The sequence below is a fragment of the Pristiophorus japonicus genome, chromosome 1 (assembly GCF_044704955.1).
Source record: "Pristiophorus japonicus isolate sPriJap1 chromosome 1, sPriJap1.hap1, whole genome shotgun sequence".
Lineage (NCBI taxonomy): Eukaryota > Metazoa > Chordata > Chondrichthyes > Pristiophoridae > Pristiophorus > Pristiophorus japonicus.
In genome coordinates this window covers 48,672,763-48,699,360 of record NC_091977.1, presented here as the reverse complement: position 1 = coordinate 48,699,360, position 26,598 = coordinate 48,672,763, and the positions used below count along the sequence as shown (strand labels likewise).

The following is a 26,598-nucleotide window of genomic DNA, read 5'->3' as shown; positions in this document are numbered from 1 at the left end:
CAGCAAACTGATCGGTGAGCACCTCAAACCGGTGAGTAGTATACACATGGCCCGACACCGATTCTATACGCACCGACGTCGGGAAGGGCACAGCATACCGGACTTCGTTGCGGGCCTTCGGCGCTTGACCAGCCTCTAAGTTCACAGATGCCTGCAGGGGGGAGATGTTACAGGATTTCTTCATTGAGGGCATTGGTCATGCCGGGATCTTTAGGGAGCTAATTGAGACCAAGGACTTGACCTTGGAAGCAGCGGTATTTAGAGAACAGAGTAACACTTAAGTCAAGGGCACATAAGAATGTAAGAAATGGGAGCAGGAGTAGGCCATTCGGCCCTTCGAACCTGCTCCGCCATTCAATAAGATCATGGCTGAACTTCTGTATCAACTCCCCTTTCCCGCCCTATCTCCATATTAATGATTATGGAGGAAGGAAATGTTCTGCTTTCCCAAAAGCAGGTCCTAAAATAAAGCATTATATTGGTGCAACCTCTTCACCACTTTCAAAAACTCAACTTTAGTTGAACTGTTTTTATTCATTCAATGAATGATTCACACTAGCTTTATTTAAAATGGGGAAAAGGCCACCATTCCATGTCTTAAAAGTTATGATCCAAGGCGAAGAAATGAAAGGAAAAAAATAACCAAATGGGAAATCCTGAAACACTGTGAATCGCTGCAGGATGCCTCACGGCAATAAATAATGTGATAGTGGGAGATTAATAATTAAATTCTGAATCGAGGCTCTGCGTTTCTGAATTACACATTTTGCCCATATTTTACACTTTGACTGACAAAAGACAGTAAATCCTTTTGCTTACTTTTGCAAATTACTAGTTCAGTTGAATACAAGCTGGAAGATTTCAGCGATTTGTTTGCCTTTTACGGCTCAGCCATTTTAACTAATTCAAGCAACACCTCCAGATCAGATGGAAGAGTTAGCAAACTTCCCATATCTGACCATGGATGCAACGTTGCAATATAGCTTGAATGGGGAAGAAACAGATTAAAGCTATTGTTCCTCTCATTGCCTCAAAGCACAATACAGTAAAATGAAAAGGTTAAAAATATACAACCTTTTCTGTGCATCTTATATTTTGTTAATTGTTTTGCTTCGCAAATTTTTATGCATTTGGTCACTTTCATGTAAAATACCGTAACTATTTATTTGGGGACTCATTCTCAAACTTATTTTTGTATTCAAGAAAATGATGGAAGAAAATGTACAAGAGAACTTGTAATTTGCATCAAGTTAACCTTTCTTTCGGCAGGCCAATGTGTCTCATATATAGCAAGCAACTGTGAGAGAGTCAGAGTCATAAACCTACACCAGTGGATTCCTCAAAGCTGAATTTTTCCTTAGTAAAAACACCATGCACTGAACAATTTGGTGAAAAACTAGAGTTATGTTTCCTGATGAGTGTTAACCATGAGGGGGAAGGGGTGGGGATTGAAGCCTGCATTTTCAGCTCATGGTTTGTGTTGCCAATAAGGATTTTAGTCGATTTGTTAGCCCTTTGAACATCTATTTCACACACATCTTTGCAAAAGTCCTTGTAAGTCTTTTTATGCTATACTGCGAACACAGTAAGTTGAGGAGTCCAATTTGCTGCTCGTGACGGCAACAGTGGTCAGGATGGAAGCACGTTTCATATTTCTATCGCATTTTGTGCTTAGTAAGGAGCAGGGTGATTGAATAAAACACAAAACCTCATGCACAAATAATGATGTAGAAAAACATATGGAGAACAAGCAGCCAAAGCAGACTTTTATTTTGTGGGGGGGAGGAGCATTAGGATGAAATAAAATCACAAATACTTGCTTTTACCATGGACAAGGATGGCTGTTTCATAATAAGCTAAAAGAGAAAAGTTCTATTTTTTTCCCCAGGAGGTTATTACTTGTTTTACCCCCTTGTTAATTATTCCTTCATTGGGGAAAATGTATTTTTCCACCGCACATTGTTAATATACATGAGCTCTGCAGCTAGTTACGGTGTATTCCACTAAGCTAGACGACTGCTCTGTATATACTCCATGATAAAAATTGGAACAAACATATGTTCTTGAAATGGAAACATTTTCAGGGCTATGGGGAAACGGCAGGGGAGTGGGACTAACTGGATAGCTCTTTCAAAGAGCCGGCACAGCACAATGTACTGAATGGCCTCCTTCCGTGCTGCATGACTATGACTGCCCAGGTTGCAATGGAAAAGTATTGGGCCCAAAGTTTCAACTAGATTTTATTTAAAACAAATTCTTCTGCTCTTTTGACATACGAATTGGAGATTTTCCTGTACCCAGTGGAATTTGCTAATGCTAGAGGGTTTCTAGCCATCAAGCAACAGTATTTTCACCCAAGATATTTGTTTCACTGTAGCAATTATTTTTTTTAGAATAAGCTTCATATTTCAGCCTTAATCCAACACCAAAATAAATATACTTCTGCATTGACTGTTTTCATAGACTCGTGGCAAGTGGGGTTAATGGAGATATGTTTCAGAATACTCGAGAGAGTCTATTTTGGTTGGAAAGGATAACATTCAAAGTCTGCATTGATGATTTTGCAGTCAATTGATTTTATACATTTGGGACTCCACCAGCCTATCTGTAGAATTTTTAACAGTAATGAAGAAGAATCTACAAGGATTAGAACCAGAGAGGTTTACAGCACAGAAGGAAGTCATTGTTCGATCAAGCCAAATCTAATCCTGCAGCGCTGTACCTCGCTCTGCTTCAAATGTTTATCTACTCTTTCCTTAAAGGATGCAATGTTGTCCTGCCTCAGCTCGTCATTCATTATCGAAGAAAACAAACGGAATATTTTCAGCAGTGAGCTCTTTGATGACTGATGAGACCTATTTTTGATTGAACAGTGAATCCCTGATACAGCTGGTTGGGAATCTTGACTTTTCAAGTGTGACTTCTTCACCTGCCGTTTATATTCAGCATCGGCCTCATAGTAGGAGGTGCCTTCATGGATGGCTTCTCGCCATGCTTTCTTTATCTTGAGCAAGCTGTTCCCACTTATGGATGTCAATTTGGCACAGTTTGAGAGTAGCTTTAATGCAATCTTCATATCTCGCACACTGACCACCACAAAATCACTTCCCAGTTGCCAATGCGCCATAAAAGATCTTCTTAAGGATTCGTGCATCTACTCCCTGTGGCAAGGCATTCCACACTCCAACAGCTTTCTGCATAAAAAATTTTCTCTTCACTCCATTAGTGATGATTTTAAATTCTCACCCCTCACCATTAACTCTCCAACCAGTAGAATAGATTACCCTCATCACTATCAAAATCCTGTATAACTTTAAACACCTTTTCAAACACAACTGTGACCCATCATTGCCGTGAACTCTTAAGCTCCTACATATGAAACTCAAAATCCCTCTTTTATGGCCTCATCTATTCGTACACACTTTCAAGGAATTGTGCATTTGAACCACTAAGTCTCTGTTAATTCTTACTCTTTAGCATCTTTCCTTGCTAATTCTCTCAAGATGTATTATCGCATACTAAACCACATTAAATTGCATATCGTCTGTCTGCCTATTTTGCTAAGCTGCATATGTCCTCCTCAAGTCGTTTACAGGCCTCATCTTTGTGTTTGCCAAACCCCCCTACTTCTGCACCATCAGCAAATTCTGATGATATGCTTCCTATGCCAAGTCCAAATCATCTATATATAAAGAACATAAGAATGTCCAACTTCCAACCCTTCTACAATCTAAGCACTAACCTTTAACCTTTTGTTTCTTATGTCAACCAACCTTTTATCCATGCAACTACATTGGTCCCAAAATTTGCGGTTGTAAGGATGGCGAATCTGTCAGCATTCGGTGTTAATACTGACAGCAACTTTTGGAGTTAGTACATGCGCAGTTAAACGTAGAAATCCAGACATTGCTGTCAGGATCGACCAGACTTATATTCACTGGAATTTAGAAGAATGAGAGGGAATCTCAGAGAAACATATAAAATTCTGACAGGTTTAGACAGGTTAGATGCAGGAAGAATGTTCCCGATGTTGGGGAAGTCCAGAACCAGGGGTCACAGTTTAAGGATAAGGGGTAAGCCATTTAGGACTGAGATGAGGAGAAACTTCTTCACTCAGACAATTGTGAACCTGTGGAATTCTCTACCACAGAAAGTTGTTGAGGCCAGTTAGATATATTCAAAAGGGAGTGATATGTGGCCCTTACAGCTAAAGGGATCAATGGGGTATGGAGAGAAAGCAGGAATGGGGTACTGAAGTTACATGATCAGCCATGATCATATTGAATGGGTGGTGCAGGCTCGAAGGGCCGAATGGCATACTCCTGCACCGACTTTCTATGTTTCTATGTCAGTGATACCCTGCTTCTCCACAGGGGGTGCTTTTGCAGTCCTCACAACTGGAAATCAATTAGATATCACTGAATTGACGTGAAATTCAACTGTTTACATACTATTCATGCTATAAAAACCCTTGAAAAAGTTAAGCCTTGATGAATGATGTGTAACTGAGTTTTTAACAACATACTAATTCACAATTACTGCTGAACAACCTCTCTGACCCTGAAAAACTACATTTATATTTGTGGAGTGATATTTTCTCCATTCCATCATAAAAATTCCATAGATTTTTGAAATAATAAAAATTAATTTTTATTTTATTTCTTTGTTGGCCTTTATTACAAGGGGGTTGGAGAAGGGGATTGGTGTACAAGAGTAAGGAAGTCCTGCTGCAATGTACAGGGCTTTGATGAGACCACACATGGAGTAGTACTGTGTACAGTTTTGGTCTCCGTACCTACTTGCCTTAGAGGCGGTTCAACGAAGGTTCACTAGATTAATTCCTGGGATGAGAGGGTTGTCCTATGAGGAGACATTGAGCAGAATGGGCCTTTACTCTCTGGAGTTTAGAAGAATGAGAGGTGATCTCATTGAAACATAAAAGATTCTGAGAGGCAGTTTCCTCTGGATGGAGAATCTAGAACTGGGGGCATTGTCTCAGGATAAGGGATCAGCCATTTAGGATGGAGATAAGGAGGAATTTCTTCACTCAGAGGGTTATGAATCTTTGGATTGTGGGTGCTCAGTCGTTGAATATATTCAATATTGATATCGATAGATTTCTGGACTTTATGGGGAATCAAGAGATGTGGGATTCAGGCAGAAAAGTGTTGAGGTAGAAGATCAGCCATGATCTTATTGAATGGCGGAGCAGGCTCGAGGGGCCATATGACCTACTCCTATTTCTTATGTTATTATAGTTCAGCTTCTACCTTAATCCTATGTGTATGTTCCAATGTTTATTTTGCTTTCTGTAAAATTATTAAAAAGTGAATGATAAAACCTGCTGGTTACTTCCTGGTTTGCTGGCTGTGAGAATCCTTCAATATGATTGGCTGCTTAGCCTGCTTGATGACATCACTGTTGCTGAACACCACAGATCCCCTATAGATGGCGCCGGATGGAAAGTCATGTCGGAAAAGGTGAAATCCATGACACAGAGCCCACTAAAAGTTTGTATGCAGTTTTATTCGAGGTCAGCAGCGAGTGGCAAGCGCTGTCACTTCACCATTGACTGCAAAATCCGGACCATTGCCTGAGTTGTTGTAGCAAGCCTCTATCAAACACTTTACTGAACACCTTCTGAAAATCCATGCATACATTTACTGCATATTCTTGAACTATAAATCATTTACTACATTTTCCTCATCTATACAATCGGTCACTTCTTTAAAAAAAATGAATACATTTGTCAAACATGACTTGTCTTTAACAAATCCATACTGCTGTCCTCGATTATCTTATTCTTCTCCAAATGCTTACTAATTTGATCTCAGCGTTAGATTTTAAAGTGACAACTGACATTAGACTAAGTGGTCTATAGTTATCAGGTATATCTTTTTCTCTTTTCTTGAACAAAGGCATTAAATTGGCTGCCTGTCAGTTTACCGGCATGATTTGCATATCTACAGAAGATTGAAAAATTGCAGTCTTCCTTCAAACCGTCAAGTGAGATTGCCATCAGAGTCTGGTGACTTATCCAACCTGACCTGTTGATTTTTTTCAGAATCAATTCTTATACTACAGTTATCATTAAAAATGATGACGATACAAAGATGGGAGGAAAAGCAATGTGTGAGGAGGACACAAAAAAATCTGCAAAAGGACATAGACAGGCTAAGTGAGTGGGCAAAAATTTGGCAGACAGAGTATAAATGTTGGAAAGTGTGAGGTCATGCACGTGGCAGAAAAAAATCAAAGGAACAAGTTACTATTTAAATGGAGAAAGATTGCAAAGTGCCGCAGTACAGCAGGACCTGGGGGTACTTGTGCATGAAACGCAAAAGGATAGTATGCAGGTATAGCAAGTGATCAGGAAGGCCAATGGTATCTTGGCCTTTATTGCAAGGGGGATGGAGTATAAAAGCAGGGAAGTCTTGCTACAGCTATATAAGGTATTGGTGAGGCCACACCTGGAATACTGCGTGCAGTTTTGGTTTCCATATTTACGAAAGGTTATACTTACTTTGGAGGCAATTCAGAGAAGGTTCACTAGGTTGATTCCGGGTATGAGGGAGTTGACTTATGAGGAAAGGTTGAGTAGGTTGGGCCTCTACTCACTAGAATTCAGAAGAATGAGAGGTGATCTTATCGAAACGTATAAGGGGGCTTGGCAAGGTGGATGCAGAGAGGATGTTTCCACTGATGGGGGAGACTAGAACTAGAGGGCATGATCTTAGAATAAGGGGCCGCCCATTTAAAACAGAAATAAGGAGAAATTTCTTCTCTCAGAGGGTTGTAAATCTGTGGAATTCGCTGCCTCAGAGAGCTGTGGAAGCTGGGACATTGAATAAATTTAAGACAGAAATATGCAAAGGGTAGGAGTTCTGGTTCTGTAGTTTAGTGCCACTCCAGCGGGGAGCTTGTTGACTGTGAGGTGGAGCATGGCAGATTGAGAAGAGGGTTGGAGCAATGACACAGCCCCGTCTGACCCCGGTCAAAGGCCTTTGTAAGGTCTAAGGCGGCCATGTATAAGGGCTGGCGCTGCTCCATGCATTTTCCCTGCAGCTGTCACGCTACAAAGATCATATCTCCATTGTGCCCCATAGGGGACGAAATCCGCACTGTGACTCCGGGAGAGCTTCTCGGCCACAGGGAGAAAACAGTTGAGGAGGATTCTAGCAACTTTCCCAATGGCTGATAGCAGGGAGATTCCTCTGTAGTTGCCGCAGTCAGACTTTTTAAAAAAAAAGATGGTCACGATCACGGCATCTCTGAGATCTCCCGGCATGCTCTCCTCCCTCCAGATGAGAGAGATGAGGTCATGTATCCACGCCTTTCCGCCATACTTTAGCGCCACAGCAGGGATTCCATCTGCTCCCGTAGCCTCCTTGTTCTTGAGCTGTCTTATGGCTTTTCCTACCTCGTGCAACGTTGGGGTCTCACTGAGATGGTGGCGGGCGGGTCGCATGCTGCGGGATGGAGTAGAGAACACTCGAGTCAAAGGCAGAGTCTCAATTAAGGAGATCTTCGAAGTGCTCCTTCCAGCGGGCCCTGACTGCCTCAGTGTCCTTGATGAGTGTTTCCCCATTCTTGGCCAGCAGTGGGGTGGGCCCTTGGGAGTTTGAACCGTAGGTGGCCTTGACTGCGAAGAAGAATCCTCGCACATCATGGCTGTCGGCCAGCTGCTGTATCTCCTGTGCTTTCTCCATCCACCACCTCTTCTTTAGATCCTGAGTTTTTTGTTGGACCTCAGCCTTCAACCGCCTGTAATGTTGCTTTGCTGCTCCCTCATTGGGTTGTTGCTTAAGGCTCAGAAATGCTCTGCGCTTATGATCTATTAGTTCTTGGATCTCCTGATCATTCTCATCAAACCAGTCCTGGTGTTTTCTGGTTGAGTGACCAAGTGTTTCTTTGCAGGCAATGGTTATGGAGGCCTGGAGGGCAGACCAAGCGCTGTGGGCATTCTGCATCTCAGGATCATCAAGGCATGCCAGTTTACCTGTGAGGCACTGGCTGTATAGGGCTCTTTTAGCTCGGTTTTTAAGTGCCCCGTCATTGATGTTTTTTGCGGCACTGCTTCTGCTGCCCCCTCTGCTTTGGGCTATGTTGATGTCGATGATGGATCGGATTAGGCGGTGGTCCGTCCAGCAGTCGTCAGCTCCTGTCATGCGCACATCCTTGCGATCACTGGCTCGGACAATGACATAGTCGAGCAGGTGTCAGTGTTTGGAGCGAGGGTGTTGCCACGATGCCTTGTATTTGTCCCTCTGGCGGAACAAGGTGTTGATGATGAGAAATTCATGTTCTAAACATTGTGTCAGGAGTAGGGTACCGCTGGAATTGGCTTTCCCTATCCCCTCTCTGCCAATCATGCCTCCCCAGAGGGCTGTGTCTTTGCTGACCCTGGCGTTGAAGTCACCCAGGAGCATCAGTTTGTCACCCGTGGAGACGCGGGACAGGGATTTTGCGAGGTTGGAATAAAAATCCTCTTTGGTCTCCATCCGTTGCATCGAGTGTTGAGGCGTACGCACTGATGACTGTGGCGCATTGGTTCCAGGATAGGGTGAGTCGAAGAGTCATGAGGCGTTCGTTAAACCTGCAAGGGCAGTCTTTGAGGCAGTTGACCAGCTCGTTTTTGATGGTGAAGCTGACTCCGTGAAGGCGCCGTTCTTCCTCTGGTTTCCCTTTCCAGAAAAAGGTATAACCTCCACCTTGTTCCTTGAGCTGGCCTTCCCCGGCCGCCGGGTCTCGCTTAGAGCGGCGATGTCGATGTCAAAGCTTATTTGTACTGCAAAATGGCCGCCATGCTCCAACTTTTATCTATAATTGGTCCCCTTGGAGGATAAGCCACACCCTGAAGTTTCACTGGAATGTGTAACTGGAACCGCCCATCCCAAGTTCCTGATATTACAAATTGTAACTCGATCCACTTTGACTTCCTGAAACGACAGAGGACAGAGCTCCCCAGAAGACAGTAAGGGCAGCCAAAGTCCTGTACCCCAGTCCAAGTACATCCCTCCTCCAGCCGAAGTGCCTTACCTCAGTCCAAGTGCATGCCTCACCCCATCTTCCCTGCCCCACCCCCCGCCCCAATCCCACCATAGCTGGGGCATTGTGTACAGATTGTTAACAGGTTTATTGTGCATGAAGTGAATAGTGACAGTGTTATGGCATCTGGATATCATCAACTCCAACGATGTCCCTTGTAGGGAATTGGAAGAACGTGATACGTCTTCTGAGAGTTCCCTCTCTCCCCTCCCATCACCCCCCCATGTCTCTCCTCCACCCCCCCCACCTCATCTCTCTCTTTCTCTCCCCCAGCCTCTCTCTCTCTAGCCCCTCTCCCCCCAGCCTCTCTCTCTCTCTCCCCCCCCAGCCCCTCTCTCTCTCTCTCTCTCTCTTCCCCCCCAGCCCCTCTCCCCCCCCAGCCCCTCTCTTCCCCCCCCCCCACCCCCAGCCCCTCTCTCCCCCCCCCAGCCCCTCTCTCCCCCCCCCCAGCCCCTCTCTCTCCCCCCCCACCAGCCCCTCTCTCTCTCTCTCCCCCCACCAGCCCCTCTCTCTCTCTCTCCCCCCACCAGCCCCCCTCTCTCTCTCCCCCCAGCCCCTCTCTCTCTCTCTCCAGCCTCCCTCCCAGTCTCTCTCCCAAGCCCCCCACCCAGTCTCTCTCCCAAGCCCCCCATTCTCTTTTTCTCCCCCCCAGCCTCTCTCTCCCTCCACCAGTCTCTCTCTCTCCTCCCGCCACACTTCCAGCCCCTAGCCAGCGAGCCCCGATATCCCCTTGCTCAGTACCTGTACCATCCAATTTAATGTATCCTCCCCTCGTCTGGCAAAATCCCTTATCCAGCACAGGCCAGGTCCCGAGGGTGCCAGATAAGAGAATTCAACCTGTACATGTTTCAGTATTTTTTGTGTCTCCGCTCCTTAAAGTGTTTGGGTACGGTTCTGTGAGCAACAGTAGCCCTCCAGTACCTCATCCAAGTGCCCGTTTTTCATAGCCTTGACAGTGAGCGACGGCAGGCTACGTGTCCATAGTCACCACAGCCAAATCTGATGTTATTCTCACCCGGCACCTGCAACACTTTGCAGTACTGGCCAATAGATAGCAATCAAGAGCAGGAACCAGGGCCATTTATTTCCTTATCTCCATAGGTCACCATGGGTTCAGCACCAAGGTCCTGCCTGAGATCGACATTCAGCCCCGGTTTGGCTCCAGCTGCCTCTGCCCATTCTCCAAGTACTGAACAAACAGCTTTCTGCAGTAAATAAACAATTTATGCTTTGATTTTTTTTTTATATTGTCTTTAAATTGCTGTTTCATCAGTATTCTGCATAGAGCAGCCACCAGCGTATTACAGCGAACCCAGTGGGTGACCACCAGACAGCTTGCACAATAATGGAATGAGTTTGGAAAATCTCAAACCCAATTTCTCTGGATGCAAGCAGACTGCACAAAAATGATGCTAATTCAGCAAGTGTTAGCAATATTACCCAGAGAGGCCACAAGGTGGCTAGTATGAGAAATGCAAAAAATCAAAGCTGCTGTTTTTTTGAAGGTCAGTGCTGAAGCTGGGCTCTGCAGAGGGAGCTTTGCTCTAAAGACGACAATAATGTATCACTGACCTGGAACTGACCAATGCTGACACGATGATCAATATGAAAAAAAAATCCTCAGCATAATTTCCCTTATCTTGATGCGCATAAAATAGTAAATATATTCAGAAAATAATTATTTGTTATACCTTAAAGCAATCAACAGAAAAAAAGGGACATTCATAAATATTTTAGCACTCAAACATAATAATAACACCTTTTATTTATATAGCACCTTTAACGTAGTAAAACATCCCAAGGCGCTTCACAACAGTGTTACAGACAAACAGATAAATGTGACACCGAGCCACAAAAGAAATTAAGACAGATGATCAAAAGCTTGTTTAAAGAGGTAGGTTTTAACGAGCGACTGAAGGTAAACTAGCACAAAATATAAAAACAGATAGCAAGAGTTTCTATAGGTATATAAAAAGGAAGAGTGGCTAATGTAAATGGTGGTCCCTTAGAGGACGAGACTGGGGAATTAGTAATGGGGAACATGGAGATGGCAGAAACTCTGAACAAACAGTCAAGAGGCAACAAAGGCATGGATGAGGGCTTCAGCAGTGGATGAGCTGAGGCGAAGGCAGAGACGGGCGATGTTACGGAGGTGGGAATAAGCGGTCTTAGTTATGCTGCGGATATGTGGTTGAAAGCTTAAGAGTGTCAAATATGACAGCCAAGGTTGCGAACAGTCTGGTTCAGCCTCAGACAGAAGTTGGGGAGAGGGATAGAGTCAGTGGCTACGGAATGGAGTTTGTGGCGGGGACCGAAAACAATGGCTTCGGTCTTCCCAATATTCAACTGGAGAAAATTTCTGCTCATCCAGAACTGTGAATTCAAAGAGTATTAGATATCTCATTCATTAGCTCTTGATAACAATGTGTATTCCAGGAGAGCAATGTACTTTACTATACAAAATTTACAACCAAAATGGAAACCAGATTAGTGCTCTCAAAAGGAATTGCTATGACCAATTAAGGAATTGCAATGGAGGTTTAAGGAGAGGGAGACTCCATTCTGAAATGAGGCATAACTTATCCAGAATTCTAAGATAATGGACAAAGCTTTGACGTTAGGTTTATGGAAAGCCCATTTCTTTGTTGACAGCTGAATACTGCAGTCAAAGCTCATGCAGCTAGGCGCCTTTGACTTAGTACATCTATAGGCCTTTTACAAGATCAAGTACTGGGGCAGATAAAAAGCCGACCACATCTTGTTTGTAGGACAATCATTTAATTTAAAAGTAACAGTGCCATTCTACAAATTGCACTTTACAACAACAATATGAGAATGAAAAAAACAAGACGAGGTTTTATTTCATGAATGACCCAGCAGAATGCGATTTTTTAATCACCTCTTTTTTTATTTAAAATATAAAAGTTAGGTTACACATACTATTCAAAACAGCTTCCAATATGGAAGACCGATTCAAAGATGTGTTAACTGCTATATGGTATTGTAAGAAAAGATTAAGACATCTTAAGCAGATGCTTATTGAAAGCATAGCTTTAAATGCATGATCAGTTTTAAGCAGAGACATTTATACAATGCATTGTTCAACAAATAGACCAATACATTTTTCTTACAGGAAAATAATAATCAATAGATCACATTCAGAATTATTTTTTTTTAATTTTTTTTTAAAAAGAAAACATTTATATGCATTTATATAGTGCCTTTCACAACTTCCGGACATTCCAACAGTGCTTTACAGCCAATTTAGTACTTTTGAAGTGCAGGAAATGTGGCGGCCTAGTTGAACACACAGCAAGGTCTCATAAACAGCAATGAAATAAATGACCAGATCTTCTGTTTTCAGGTGTTGGATGAGGGATAATTGTTGGCCAGGGTTCTGGGAGAAATCCTTCTTCGAATAGTGCCATGGGATTTTTTACATCCAGCTGAGGGGGACAGACATCTCATTCCTGACAGTGCAGTTGTGTCTCTGTAATGTGCTACCATTGAGCAAAGGCTGAGACAAACATTAAAAGCCCAGCAGATTGGACTGGTTTTACGAGATGTCATATACTGCAATAGTGGTAATCAGGATAAAACTGTCATTGATGATGATCCAACAGCAAGATACAATAAATATCAAGTCCAGGCTTATGACTTCACATTCTGTACTCTTGGAACAAAGAACTATATTGCAATATCAGTCTTTAGAAGCATAGGAGGGTTATGGGGGGATTTTAACCTCCAAAAACAGGCAGGTTGGAATCGGGTGGGATGTTAAAAATAAGCCTCACATTTAACCACCATTTCAAAGTTAACTCTGGCCGGTCGGGATTCCCCAGCCTCGAGAAACTCGCCAGCTAAAGGCAGACGAGGACTGCTGGATCCAGGAGCCTTTCCACTTACCTGGTGGATCCAGCAGTCCTGCCTAACCCACCCCCCACAATCAGACATTCCCCCTGCCCCTTCAATCTCCTCCACTAGGCCTCCAATCTCATGCCCCGATCCTTCCGATCTCTCCCCTGCTCTGGCCTCCGATCTTCCTTGTGGCATCCAGATTCCGCACTCCACCATGTTCCCCAGCTCAGGGCTCCCGATCTTCAGACTCCTGCTCCGGGCTTCACGATCTCTCCGGTTCACTATTGCCCTTGACAAGAACCCCTGTTCTTTATTAAATTATTTTTGGTTTGGTACAACTGAGTGGCTTGCTCCGCCATTTCAGAGGGCAGTTAAGAGACATGTGGGTCTGGAGTCACATATAGGCCAGACAGGGTAAGGACGGCAGGTTTCCTTCCCTAAAGGATATTAGTGAACCAGTTGGGTTTTTCTGATAATCTGCTAGTTTCATGGTCATCATTACTGATGCTAGATTTTTTTTTTTTAAATTCCAGATTTATTTAATTAACTGAATTTAAATTCCCCAGCTGCCGTGGTGGGATTTGAACTCGTAGCTCCGGATTATTAGTCCAGGCCTCTGGATTACTAGTCCAGTAACATTAGCACTATGCTACTGTACCCCTATCCGCCAGCGAGTTAAATTGGCTGGCTATGACCGAGAAACAGAGCGAAAAAAATGTTAATCAGATCCTGCAGTTAAAGTAGTCAGAGCTCGAGGGAAACCAGTTATTCCTTGTTTCCCGACCTGAATTCAGCAGTCACCACCCCCCGCCCTCCCTACCCCATACAATCTACACAGTAAGTAACATTTTATCTTTGCATGCTTGCTTCGGATGCCATACATTATACACTGGTTATCATCTGCATGAATGGACTGATTAACCAAAACAATAGCAATGTGAAGCCCTGTGCTATTTGCAGCATCCTATTCTTATTAACGAATGCACTGTAATTCGGCACTGTATACCAATCTTACGAAAAGCTCGTCTCAAATAGTAATTTCTTACCTGAATGAGCAGGGAGAGGTGAGTGAGGTCGAGGAAGGGCTGTAGACTGACTGCTTCCTATCAGGCTTTTCCTGTTATTAGTGCGGCAACTGAGATTAAAAGAAGAAAAAAAAAATTAAATACAGCTGCTCAGTTTTATATGACACTTCATTGCTTTTTTAGATTTCATATTTAATGATTTGCCTGTGAAATCTAGCATAACCAATCAAAAAACGTTTAGTTCCATCACAGTTTAGGATCTAGAAGCTTCGGAGCTAAACATTAGTCATAAAAACATTAAAGGAAAAGGAAAGGGAGTGTCGCGATGCACACCAGACAGGCTACTTATGAGGGCCACCTATGAGGGCCACCTATGAGGGCCACGAGTTCAAACTTGTCTGATAGTTGCTCCAGAACTGTCTAAACACAAGTAGCTTTTTCTTTTTTGAAATAAATGTTAAAATCCAAGTTACTTTTTGGATTATGTCGTAGTGTAAAATGATGCCAACTTCAAAGTATTCCTTTCATTTTCAGTAAGTACAATTGACTGAAAATGGTGAGTGGTCTCAGGATTCTAAAGGTACTACGCCTGCAGATGGCACTCTGAATGTAACCTTACATGACTAATTGATTGTAATGGGACAGAACACGGACTATCCTCCCAGTGGATTTGCAGGATCTGACGGAGGCAGCGCTGGTGGTATTTCTCCAGCGCTTTGAGGTATCTACTGTATACGGTCCACATCTCTGAGCCATACAGGAGGGTGGGTATCGCTACTGCCCTGTAGACCATAAAGCTTGGTGCCAGATTTGAGGTCCTGGTCTTCAAACACTCTCTCCCTCAGGCGATCGAAGGCTCCGCTGGCACGCTGGAGGCGGTGTTGGGAGGACAGATGCACCAATGTCAGTGTTCTCGATCAGGCCAACATCCCCAGCATCGAAGCACTAACCATACTCGACCAGCTCCACTGGGCAGGCCACATGCCCAACACGAGACTCCCAAAGCAAGCGCTCTACTCGAACTCCTGCACGGCAAGCGAGCCCCAGGTGGACAGAGGAAACGTTTCATGGACACCCTCAAAGCCTTCTTGATAAAGTGCAACATCCCCACTGGCACCTGGGAATCCTTGGCCCAAGACCGCCCTAAGTGGAGGAAGAGCATCTGGGAGGGTGCTGAGCACCTCGAATCTCGTCACCGAGAGCATGCAGAAACCAAGCGCAGGCAGCGGAAGGAGCGTGCGGCAAACCAGACTCCCCATGCACCCCTTCCTTCAACCACTGCCTGCCACACCTGTGACAAGAGACTGTAATTCCCGTATTGGACTGTACAGACACCCGAGAACTCACTTTTAGAGTGGAAGCATGTCTTCCTCAATTTCGAGGGACTGCCTATGATGAAGATAACGAGGCAGAGCCTAACATTATGTAACAGCCCCACACCACACCCTTATTAATCCCCAAGTAGTTATTGCTAAAGAAAAATTAAAAATCACAGTTAGGTAGTCTTACAGGAACCAGCCAAGACAACAGATTGAAGTATAAAAGAATCTGTTTGGTGAGTATATACTAAGCGCCCATGTTTAAACAAAATGAAGCAACATAAAATGAAATCACAGCTTATCAAAGTCCGTTACCGAATCTACTGAAGAAGGTCACTCCGCTTAAAAATGGTGGAATCAGGGAAAACTATGGTGAAAGCAGTAGCATGACTATGATTAAATATTGCCTGAGCACGACAGAGAGTGTTGAAAATCCAGAAACGGAAGAATGCTGCTGTACAAACTAAAGTAGTTTGATCGCAGCAGGAACAGCTACAGCTAGCATGCCTTCTCCCATAGAAACCACCCATGCAAGTAGGGAATAGCTTCCGTCATCAAAAACAATTGGAAATCAAAAGCCCAAGAATTAGAAGCGTCAGTGGGAAGTGTTACCTCCAATCGACATGGACACTTGGCAATCCAGCCCAGTACTTGATCATTCAAGAAAGTGCGTCCATGTTTTTTCCCCTCACTTAAAACAGAAATTCCTGCTAAAATTACCCCCTTCCACCTCGCTTCCCAAATAGCAAAAACAGAACCCACACCGAAAGCCCGACCAGGGCTGAACTTCGACCTGTACCCTACCCCCAATTCACCCCATTCAGAATTAAACCGTACTTGCTGCCTCCACCTCCACCCACAAGAAAATGAGTCAACCTCTGTCAAGTAGCAAACCTGACCAGCCCACACAAACAAAGCCTGACCCCGAAACTTCGACCCAAAGTAGAAATTCTGATCTTATCTCATAGCAGTTTCAAAATCTGGGCTATCCTCACGAAGGATTTTGGGACTTTTAATACCAGTTTTTAAAAAAACTAAAAGCACGGGCTATAAACCCTGGATTACATTGCTAAAAGAGCAGAATTTGGGTAAAAGTATTATCAAAGGTTAGAACTGTTAAACTTGCTCAGAAGGCAAGCTGGGAAGCTTGACCAAGTTCGAAATGGTAACATGGATTGTTATTGAGTTAGCCTCAGTAAAGCTACATGGTCAGGCAAGGTTTGCCGTACTTTCGAAGGACAAGGAAAGATAAGGAAGCCATGATAAAGACAGCTGCCTTTTTGAACCGTGAGAAAGGAAAACTACTGGCAGCCTGTTCTGCCAGCAACGAGCAATATAAAAACAGCCATTTTAGTAAATTTGAGGGGACAGACTAGAAGCAAATAAGGATGTCAAGGAAAAATGGACACCTCGGTCTGCCGAAGCAGAATAACGAATCATTGACTTTCGAGTTGTACTGCTGACGAAAGTTCTAGGCATCCCTATCTGTAAAACAGTTTGTGTTTCAATGTCAATAAAACTAACGATTTAGAAAAGTTTACAGCCTCGGTTGATCCTTACCTATCGGTGCCAAAAAGCAATAAAAAACTATACTAATATTCACTTATACAAATATAAATATATAAAAGGCCTACATTTATTTGCTAACTTTCATGGCACCAAAGATCTGGACTCATGCTGATAATATAATAATAACTTTTATTTATATAGTGCCTTTAACGTAATAAAACGACCCAAGGCATTTTACAACAGTGTTACAGACAAACAAATTGACACCAAGCCACAGAAGAAATTAAGGCAGATGATCAAAAGCTTGTTTAAAGAGGTAGGTTTTAACGAGTGTCCTTAGAGGAGGAGAGAGAGGTAGAGAGGTGTAGAGGTTTAAGGAGGGAGTTCCAGAGCTTAGGGCCCAGGGAGCTGAGGCACGTCCACCGATGGTTGAGCAGTTATAATGAGGGATGTTCAAGAGGCCAGAATTTGAGGAGCACAGGCATCTTGTGGGATTGTGAGGCTGAAAAAGATTACAGAGATAGGGAGGGGGCAAGTCCATGGATATCACATTCAAACTATTGTCAAATGGTTCTATCCTGGAAACTCGCCAGTGTTAAGATTTTGAGAGCCCAAATGTCCATCTCAAACTGGTCTCTGTTCATCCCCAAGACCATCCCCGAGGTGGTATTTTTGTACAAGAAATGACTTCTCACAGTAAACAGTTGTAAAGTAAGTGTGGATGAAGATTCCAGCTTTTGCCATTTATTGTTCCAAAAGACTTTGTTGGGAATTGCCTTAGCTGCACCAGTGTCAAATAATCATAAATTCAGAAAAGGTCGGGTCATTTGGCTTGAAAATCTGCCCTGGCCTCTCAGGATTTAGCCATCTTTCATTTCAACATCAGCATTGTAAACACGGGAACAGATTCGCGATCAAATAATAATGAATTTTAACACTCTCCTATCATGCTGAATTACCTCCTACCCCAACCAAGCCTGACCGTGCTCTCACCAATGTACAATTTTCCTGCGGTGATCAGATGTGGGGGCACCTTAGTGGATTTCTTTCTTCCTCAGCTCCAGCGGTACTGAGGCAATAAAAAATAAACAACTGCTGCCCCAGCTGAGATTATGTAAGTTAGCACAAACCAGGAATCAACTCTCGGACCATCTAGTCAGTATATTTCAGTGCTAGTTATACTTAACAACGTAATTATATAACACTTTTAACGTAGTAAAACATTACAAGGCACTTCACAGGAGCATTATGAGACAAAACATTTGACAACGAGCCACACAAGGAGAAATGAAGGCAGAAGCTTGGTCAAAGAGGTAGGTTATAAGGAGCGTCTTAAAGGAGGAAAGAGAGGCAGAGAGGTTTAGGGAGGGAATTCCAGAGCTTAGGGCCTAGGCAACAGAAAGCATGGTCACCAATGGTGGAGCGATTATAATCAGGGATGCTCAAGAGGGCAGAATTAGAGGAGCGCAGATATCTCATGGGCTGTGGGGCTGAAGGTGATTACAGAGATAAGGAGGGGCGAGGCCATGGAAGGATTTGAAAAGGATGAGAATTTTGAAATCGAGGCGTTGCTTAACCGGAAACCAATGTAGGTCAGCGAGCACAGGGGTAATGGGTGAGCGGGACTTGGTGCGAGTTAGGACTTGGGCAGCCGAGATTTGGATCACCTCAAGTTTACGTAGGGTAGAATGTGGGAGGCCAGTCAGGAATACGTTGGAATAGTGAAGTCTAGTGGTAACAAAGGCATGGATGAGGGTTTCTGCAGCGAATGAGGTGAGGCATGGGCAAGACGAGCAATGTTACAGAGGTGGAAATAGTCGGTCTTAGTTATGCTGCGGATATGTGGTCGGAAGCTCATTTCACGTGCTTTGTTCACCCATCAGGCCATCAGGAGACTATAATCTAATTCATTTAATATTGCTTATTGAAGTATATATTAAATGGTAGAGAAAAGGTAAATCTATTTCAGAGAAAACTAAGACAGCAAAACAAGGGACCTTAAGTTCAAACTGATGAAGGGCAAACATATAGAAATTCTTCCTGCTTTCAAACAGAGTAAGGAAGAGTAGTGGTGATAAAAACCTAAGAATCATTCAGGAGTCTACTTTATAGCACGTCTGGGGAATGGGAAACTGAAGGTGTTTCTTCTTTGAATAGGTGAGCTAAGGTGGGCCACATGACCTTTCCCAAATGTACACGTTATTTTTTTTTGCTCAAGTGTTTTTAGATATTGAGCACTGTCCACAATTTACCTGTTCAGTTGCTAATTTACTCGAGCTCTCTGAAGATTGGCGTTATCTGCAAATTTAGAAATTCTACTTGCATCAGTACACCTGTACCACTAAATATTTTGCATAGCCGGAATCTTCGGATCACAGCTACCCATTACAACAAGTACCTCTGAAAACTACCCTCTTCTACATATAAAGTTAATGTATGATTTACAAATTACTCCAACAATACGAGCTTTTGTTTTAGCCTCAAGTTCTGTGAAAGACCACATCAAAAGTTTTCTGAAAATAAAGCTATACAATGTTATCACCCACCAAGTTGGTTGCATCTTCAATGATATACAGTCCACTCCTCTTAATTCAAATAATGTTATAATTTAAATGGTTAAGCACTAAATTCTCACTTTACATTTTTAAATAATTACTGGATATCCGATTTTTGTTTCCGCACAAAAATAACTGAATTATTAGTAGACTGACCTGGAGCCTGAAATTTATAAATATTTTCAAAACTACATAATTCCCTCACCTGACAAACATCAAACTGTGATTGACTTGAAGCCATTAGGATTGTAAAGGAACATAGGTAAACTTACCAGCAGAATAATACATTGCGCATTACATTCTTTTACCACATCATATTTATGACAATAGGATACACTAGTAATGAGATTTTATATATGTTAACTCAACCATATTTTCATAAAGCCAAACTTACTTTGTTTTATCATGTTTTTACTAGATGCATTAGCTTGATTTCAAACAGAGTTAATTGTTTTTTGTTATTCATTCATTCACGGGTTGTGGGCGTCGTTGGCAGGGCCAGCATTTTTTTTTTTTTTTTGAAATTCGTAGCCAATCGTTCCAATTCTTTGTCAAATCACAAACGCCAGAGGTCACCTTGGGCCCATTCAAGGATCACTCTGCGCCAATGCTCTTAGCCAAAAGGCCTAGAGCCACTGCACCGTTCCTGGAAGTACTGCAATACCAGGTTCGTGCCATGGAGGTGGATGGGTCAGGTCCCCCACACACCTCCGTGGAGGTGGATGGGTCAAGCCACCCCACCCACCTCCTATTTCCAAAAAAGCAAGCATATACCTTCCTGATCCAGGGAGAACCACCTTGGGGTTATGGTGGTTACTCCCCTGTCAGGTCAGTTACGCATGATCTTAGCCAAAAGGCCGAGCCAGCATTTATTGCCCATCCCTAACTGCCCTAGAGAAGGCGACGGTGAGCCGCTTTCTTGAACCGCTGCAGTCCGTGAGGTGAAGGTACTCCTACAGTGCTGTTAGGGAGGGAGTTCCAGGATTTTGACCCAGTTACAATAAAGCAACGATAATATATTTCCAAGTCAGGATGGTGTGTAACTTGGAGGGGAACTTGGAGGTGGTGGTGTTCCCACGCTCCTGTTGCCCTTGTCCTTTTAGGTGATAGCGGTTGCCGGTTTGGAAGGTACCTTCAAAGAAATTTGGCGAGCTGCTGCAGTGCATCTTGTAGATGGTACACACTGCAGCCATGGTACGCTGGTGGTGGAGGGAGTGAATGTTTAAGGTGACGAATGTGGTGCTGATGAACAGGCTGCTTTGTCCTGGATGGTGTCGAGTTTCTTCAGTGTTGCTGGAGCTGCACTCATCTAGGCAAGTGGAGAGTATTCCATCACACTCCTGACTTGTGCCTTGTAAGCGGTGGAAACGCTTTAGTGAGTCTAGGTTAGTCACTCGACACAAAATACCCAGCCTCTGAACTGCGTTTGTAGTCACAGTATTTATGTGGCTGGTCCAGATAAGTTTCTGGTCAATGGTAACCCCCAGGATGTTGTTGATGGGGATTTACCATTGGAAGTCAGGGTCGGTTGCTAGACTTCTCCCTTGTTGGAGATGGCCATTGCCTGGCATGAATGTTACATGCCACTTATCAGCACAAGCCTCGATGCTGTCCAGGTCTTGCTGCATGCGGGCGCACGCTGCTTCATTATCTGAGGAATTACAATTGGAACTGAACACTGCAATCATCAGCGAACATCCTCACTTCTGACCTGATGATGGAAGGAAGGTCATTGATGAAGCAGCAGAAGATGGTTGGGCCTGGGACACTGCCCTGAAGAACTCCTGCAGCGATGTCCTGGGGCTGTGATGATTGGTCCCCAACAAACATCTTCCCTTGTGCTAGGTATGACTCCAGCCACAGGAGAGTTTTCCCTGATTCCCATTGACTTCAATTTTACTAGGGCTCCATAATGCCACACTTGGTCAAATGCTACCTTGATGTCAAGAGCTGTCACTCTCACCTCACCTCTGGGTTTTTGCTCTTTTGTCCATGTTTGGACCATGGCTGCAATGTGGTCTGGATCTGAGTGGTCCTGGCGGAACCCAAACTGAGCACTGGTGAGCAGGTTATTGGTGAATAAGTGCCGCTTAACAGCACTGTCGACAACAACATCTTGTGCATGGGACATACTTCCTGCTCTCTCGACCCTATTCTCACCTAACTACTGACCATCCAACTTTCTTTTCTGGCTCCCATGTTAGCTGATATTGTTAATGGTTCTCTCTCTTTCAAATAAGCCTTCACCCCAATCTCTCAACAAATAAACCCTTGATCCTGTCCTCGCAAACTAGCGCCTCATCTCCAACCTCCCTTTCCTCTCCAAAGTCCTTGAACGTTATGTCGTCTCCAAAATCCGTGCTCATCTTTCCCGCAACTCCACGCCCGGTTTCTGCTGCCCCACAGTATCAACAAGGCTCTCATCAAAGTCACAAATTACATCCTATGTGACAAGGGTAAACGTTCCCTCCTTGTCTTTAACTTGTCTGCAGCCTTTGACACGGTTGACCATACCATCTTCCTCCAATTCCTCTCCACCGTCGTCCAGCTGGGTGGGACTGCACTCGCCTAGTTCCATTCTTATCTATCTAATTATAGCCAGAGAAAAATCTACAATGGCTTCTCTTCCCACTCCCATGTTATCTCTGGTATCCCCCAAGGATCTATCCTTTGTCCCTTCCTATTGCTCATCTACATGCTGCCCCATTACGACATCATCCGAAAACATAGTTTCCACATGTATGCTGATGACACCCAGCTTTACCTCATCACCACTTCTCTTGACCCCTCCACGATCTCTAAATTGTCAGACTGCATGTCCAACATCCAGTTTTGGATGAGATAACATTTTTTCCATTTAAATATTGGGAAGACTGAGTTTGGTCCCTGCCACAAACTCCGTTACCTCGACACTGACTCCATCACTCTCCCTAACATCTGTCTCAGTCTGAACCATACTGTTGGTGTCATATTGGACCCTGAAATGAGCGGCATAACTAAGATCATCTATTTCCACCTCCATCACATTGCCTGTCTCCGCCCTTGCCTCAGCTCATCCGCTGCTGAAGCCCTCATCCATGCCATTGTTACCTCTAGACTTGACTATTCCAAAGCACTCCTGGCTAGCCTCCCATGTTCTACCCTATGTAAACTTATGACCTAAAACTCGGCTGCCTGTGTCCTAACTTGCACCAAGTCCTGCTCACCCATCACCCCTGTGCTCGCTGACCTACATTGGCTCTCGGTTACGCAACGCCTCGATTTCAAAATTCTCATCCTTGTTTTCAGATCCCTCCATGGCCTCGCCCCTTCCCATCTCTGTAATCTCCTCCGGCCACACAAGCCCCACCCCCATTACTTGAGATCCCCGCACTTCTCTAATTCTGCCCTCTTGAGCATCCCTGATTATCACTAAACCAGTGGTGGCCGTGCCTTCTGTTGCCTAGGCCGTAAGCTCTGGAGGTCCCTGCCTAAACCGCTGTGCCTCTCTTTCGTCCTTAAAACCTACTTCTTTGACCATTTTGATCATCTTTTGGTGAAGCTTTTGATCATCTTCTCTAATTTCTCAAATTTTTTGTCTTATAATACTCCCGTGAAGCGCTTTGGAACGGTTTACTATGTTAAAGGTGCTATATAAATACAAGTTGTTGGTGTTGTTGACTTGGCTGAAGACTGGCTTCTGTGATGATGGGGACCTCAAATGGCGGCCATTATGGATCACCCACTCGACACGTCTGGCTGAAGATGGCTACGATCATTTCAGCCTTGTCTTTTGCGGTGGTGACTCATACCAAGACTCTCGAACAGATGTTTCTGCGACAGGTAGATTGGTGAGGACGAGGTCATGTAGGTTTTTCCCTCGGGTTGTTTCTCTCACCACCTGCTGAAAGCCCAGTCTGGCAGCTATGTCCTTCAGGACTCAGCCAGCTCGGTCAGTAATGGTGCTTTCGAGCCACTCTTGGTGATGGACATTGAAGTTCCCCCACCCAGAGTACATTCTGTGCCCTTGCTTCCCTCAGTGCTGCTCCAAGTGATGTTCAACGGGTACGGTAACATAATGGTTATGTTACTAGTAAAATGGAGGCCTGGACTAATAATCCAGACACGCGAGATCAAATCCCGCCATGGCAGTTTGCGATCATAAATTCAGTTATTTAAATAAATCTGGAATAAAAAACTAGTATCAGCAATGGTGACTGTGAAACTATTGGATTGACGTAAAAGCCCAAGTGGTTCACTCGATATCATCCTTTAGCTTGTCTGGCTCCAGGCTCCAGCCTCCACAATGCCCAGTTTTGAGCTGCTAGCTCTGTTCTGAATCCATCCCATTTAGCACAGTAGTAGCGCCACATAACACGATGGAGGGTGTCCTCAGTTTGTGACTCAAGATCCACACTATTCCCAACTATCCCAGTCAAGCCAACAGGTCTATAATTCTCAGAGTCATAGCTACAACTTACTGTGTCAGCTACTTTCGAGCCTTTTGGTGTCACCCTTCTGGCGAAGGAGTACTGCAATGGTTCTACCATAGCACCTATACTTCTTCCTTCATTTCTTGATTTATTTCTAGATGAAAATTTAATTGAATACTCCTTTTTTCTGTGACTTGTTACGTTGCTCGTATTCACTCTTCATAAATAAATGCATACAAGCAAATAAGAATGAAAGACAGACTTGCATTTATATAGCGCCTTTCTCAACCACCGGATGTCCCAAAGCGTTTTACAGCCAATGAAGTACTTTTGGAGTGTCGTCAATTTGTAATGTGGGAAAAGCGGCAGCCAATTTGCGCACAGCAAGCTCCCACAAACAGCAATGTGATAATAACCAGCCAACACTTTTGTTATGTTGCTGGCGGGATGAATATTGGCCAGGACACTGTGGATAACTCCCCTGTTCTTCTTCGAAATAGTGCCATAGGATCTTTTACGTCCACCAGAGAGGGTAGACAGGACCTCGGTTTAAAGTCTCATATAAGCATACTTATGAGTGTCTTGAGATGAGCATAAACTACATGTGCTTAGAAACATAGAAAATAGGTGCAGGAGTAGGCCATTCGGCCCTTCGAGCCTGCACCGCCATTCAATGAGTTCATGGCTGAACATGCAACCTCAGTACCCCATTTCTGCTTTCTCGCCAAACCCCTTGATCCCCCTAGTAGTAAGGACTTCATCTAACTCCTTCTTGAATATATTTAGTGAATTGGCCTCAACAACTTTCTGTGGTTCACCACTCTCTGGGTGAAGAAGTTTCTCCTCATCTCGGTCATAAATGGCTTACCCCTTTTTTCCTTAGACTGTGGCCCCTGGTTCTGGACTTCCCCAACATTGGGAACATTCTTCCTGCATCTAACCTCTCTAAACCAGTCAGAATTTTAATGAGATCCCCTCTCATTCTTCTGAACTCCAATGAATACAAGCCCAGTTGATCCAGTCTTTCTTGATGTGTCAGTCCTGCCATCCCAGGAATCAGTCTGGTGAACCTTCACTGCACTCCCTCAATAGCAAGAATGTTCTTCCTCAAGTTAGGAGACCAAAACTGTACACAATACTCCAGGTGTACACCAAGGCCCTGTACAACTGTAGCAACACCTCCCTGCCCCTGTACTCAAATCCCCTCGCTATGCCATTTGCTTTCTTAACCGCCTGCTGTACCTGCATGCCAACCTTCAATGACTGATGTACCATGACACCCAGGTCTCGTTGCACCTCCCCTTAGACACCCAGGTCTCGTTGCACCTGTCTTAGATTTAAGACAGATATTCTGTCGAGCAAATTCATTAAAGAGCACAATGTATGCTAAGACAAAATGAATTTACTCATCAGTTTAAAATCTGGAAGCAAAGTATCTCAGGTTCATTGCTTCACAACAGGAACTATGGGGCCGAAATTGGTGAAGGCCCCCGTCCGCCCAAAGGACCGCCGATGGCCATCGAGGTACCTGACGGTACTTTGGGTGGGGTTTTCGTCAAAAAGGTCCTTAAAAGGATGGCGGGTGGCAAACAAGGGACTTATGCTGCCAATCTGGGTGGCAGCCACTAGGAGCCCCCATCTCGTTGGCAAAGGTGCTTGCCACCCCAGTGCCACCAAGGATGGAGTCAGGCCCAGGGAGGGTTGAAGAGCTGCAAATAAAAAGCATTAAAAAAAAAACATTGGAACACCTTCAGGGGACCCCATCCAGGTAAGTCGCTGTAAATAAAAATTTTTTTAAATGTTTACTAACTTTTTTTTCAGCTCTTCATACTCACCGTCGAGGACAGAACAGTCTCCAGCCAGCGGCCCTTCCCCATTCTGGCGCTGACTCCTGCCCGTATCAATATGGCATCTCGGCGGGCAGGAGGTCAGTTGCGCCACTTGGCACTGGGCGCAACTCGAGGAGGAATGTTGGCGGCAGCGGGCGGTAAGGCCATCAATTTCAGGCCCATAGAATTCAACATAACTTGCTATAGAAACTAACCCCCTGTTTACATTGCCAGGCAAGCTTGAGTTCCATATTTATAAGATATTGGTTCTCTGCCAGTGTAAACAGACCTAGTTAAATGCCAGAGGAAGTCTTTGATCTCCCTATGTTTCGCTAGGCAACAAGGGATAGTGTGAGGACTTGATGTCACTGTACTCGTATCTCTGCTCTGTACTTGTGGCATTTAGTTCCAAAGGTCTATAATCTGCAATAGAGTAAACATTGTAGACATAGTATAAAAGCACAAATAGAAAGGAAATCTTTTGCAATACTGCTAGGTCCTTCTATTATAGCTGAAATAAATATTTAGGACAAATTTAACTGTTTAAAAAAAAAAATGCACGTCTCTTTTCTTCTCTGTATCGGAGCCAAAATTCTTGAAAAGAAACTTGTATTCACAGTTGATTAACGAAGTAACCTTGCCAGTTACTGATAAGGTAGGATTAATCTGACATATGGGGAGGTGTCTGGGGAAGCAGGTGGTACGAAACAGAGCTCATATGTCAACAAAGACTTCTCTTAGTACCAGGCTACTGTGTAGTGAAAGGCCACAGCCATTTTTAATATTCACACAATAGATGCAGTGTGAATGAGCGTGGTTAACTCATGAGCTACCCAATATTTCTGCAATCAGCTACATTTCTCTGTTGCTAATACAGAGCACAGTTAAATAAATAATTCTACACTATTGGAAAATAATCAGCTAAATGCAGAGTTTGCTCTGAGGAAAGCAGATTAGGGTAATTGAAATTATTGGTGAAACAAGTCAACATAGTAACATTTTCAGGCAATATTAAACCTTCGCTCCATCTATCCACAGTATTC

The 26,598-nt window shown here is 44.0% G+C and overlaps 1 protein-coding gene across 11 annotated transcripts in view; it reads right to left on the bottom strand.

Moving 5' to 3' along the window:
• Positions 1-26,598, bottom strand: part of mast4 (microtubule associated serine/threonine kinase family member 4) — a 532,941-nt gene that overhangs the window by 121,781 nt on the left and 384,562 nt on the right. For all 11 annotated transcript variants that reach the window (XM_070879482.1, XM_070879491.1, XM_070879499.1 and 8 more), the window contains one exon: positions 13,953-14,041. In XM_070879482.1, coding sequence (XP_070735583.1) covers positions 13,953-14,041 — 89 coding nt within the window. The remainder of the gene's footprint in view (positions 1-13,952; positions 14,042-26,598) is intronic.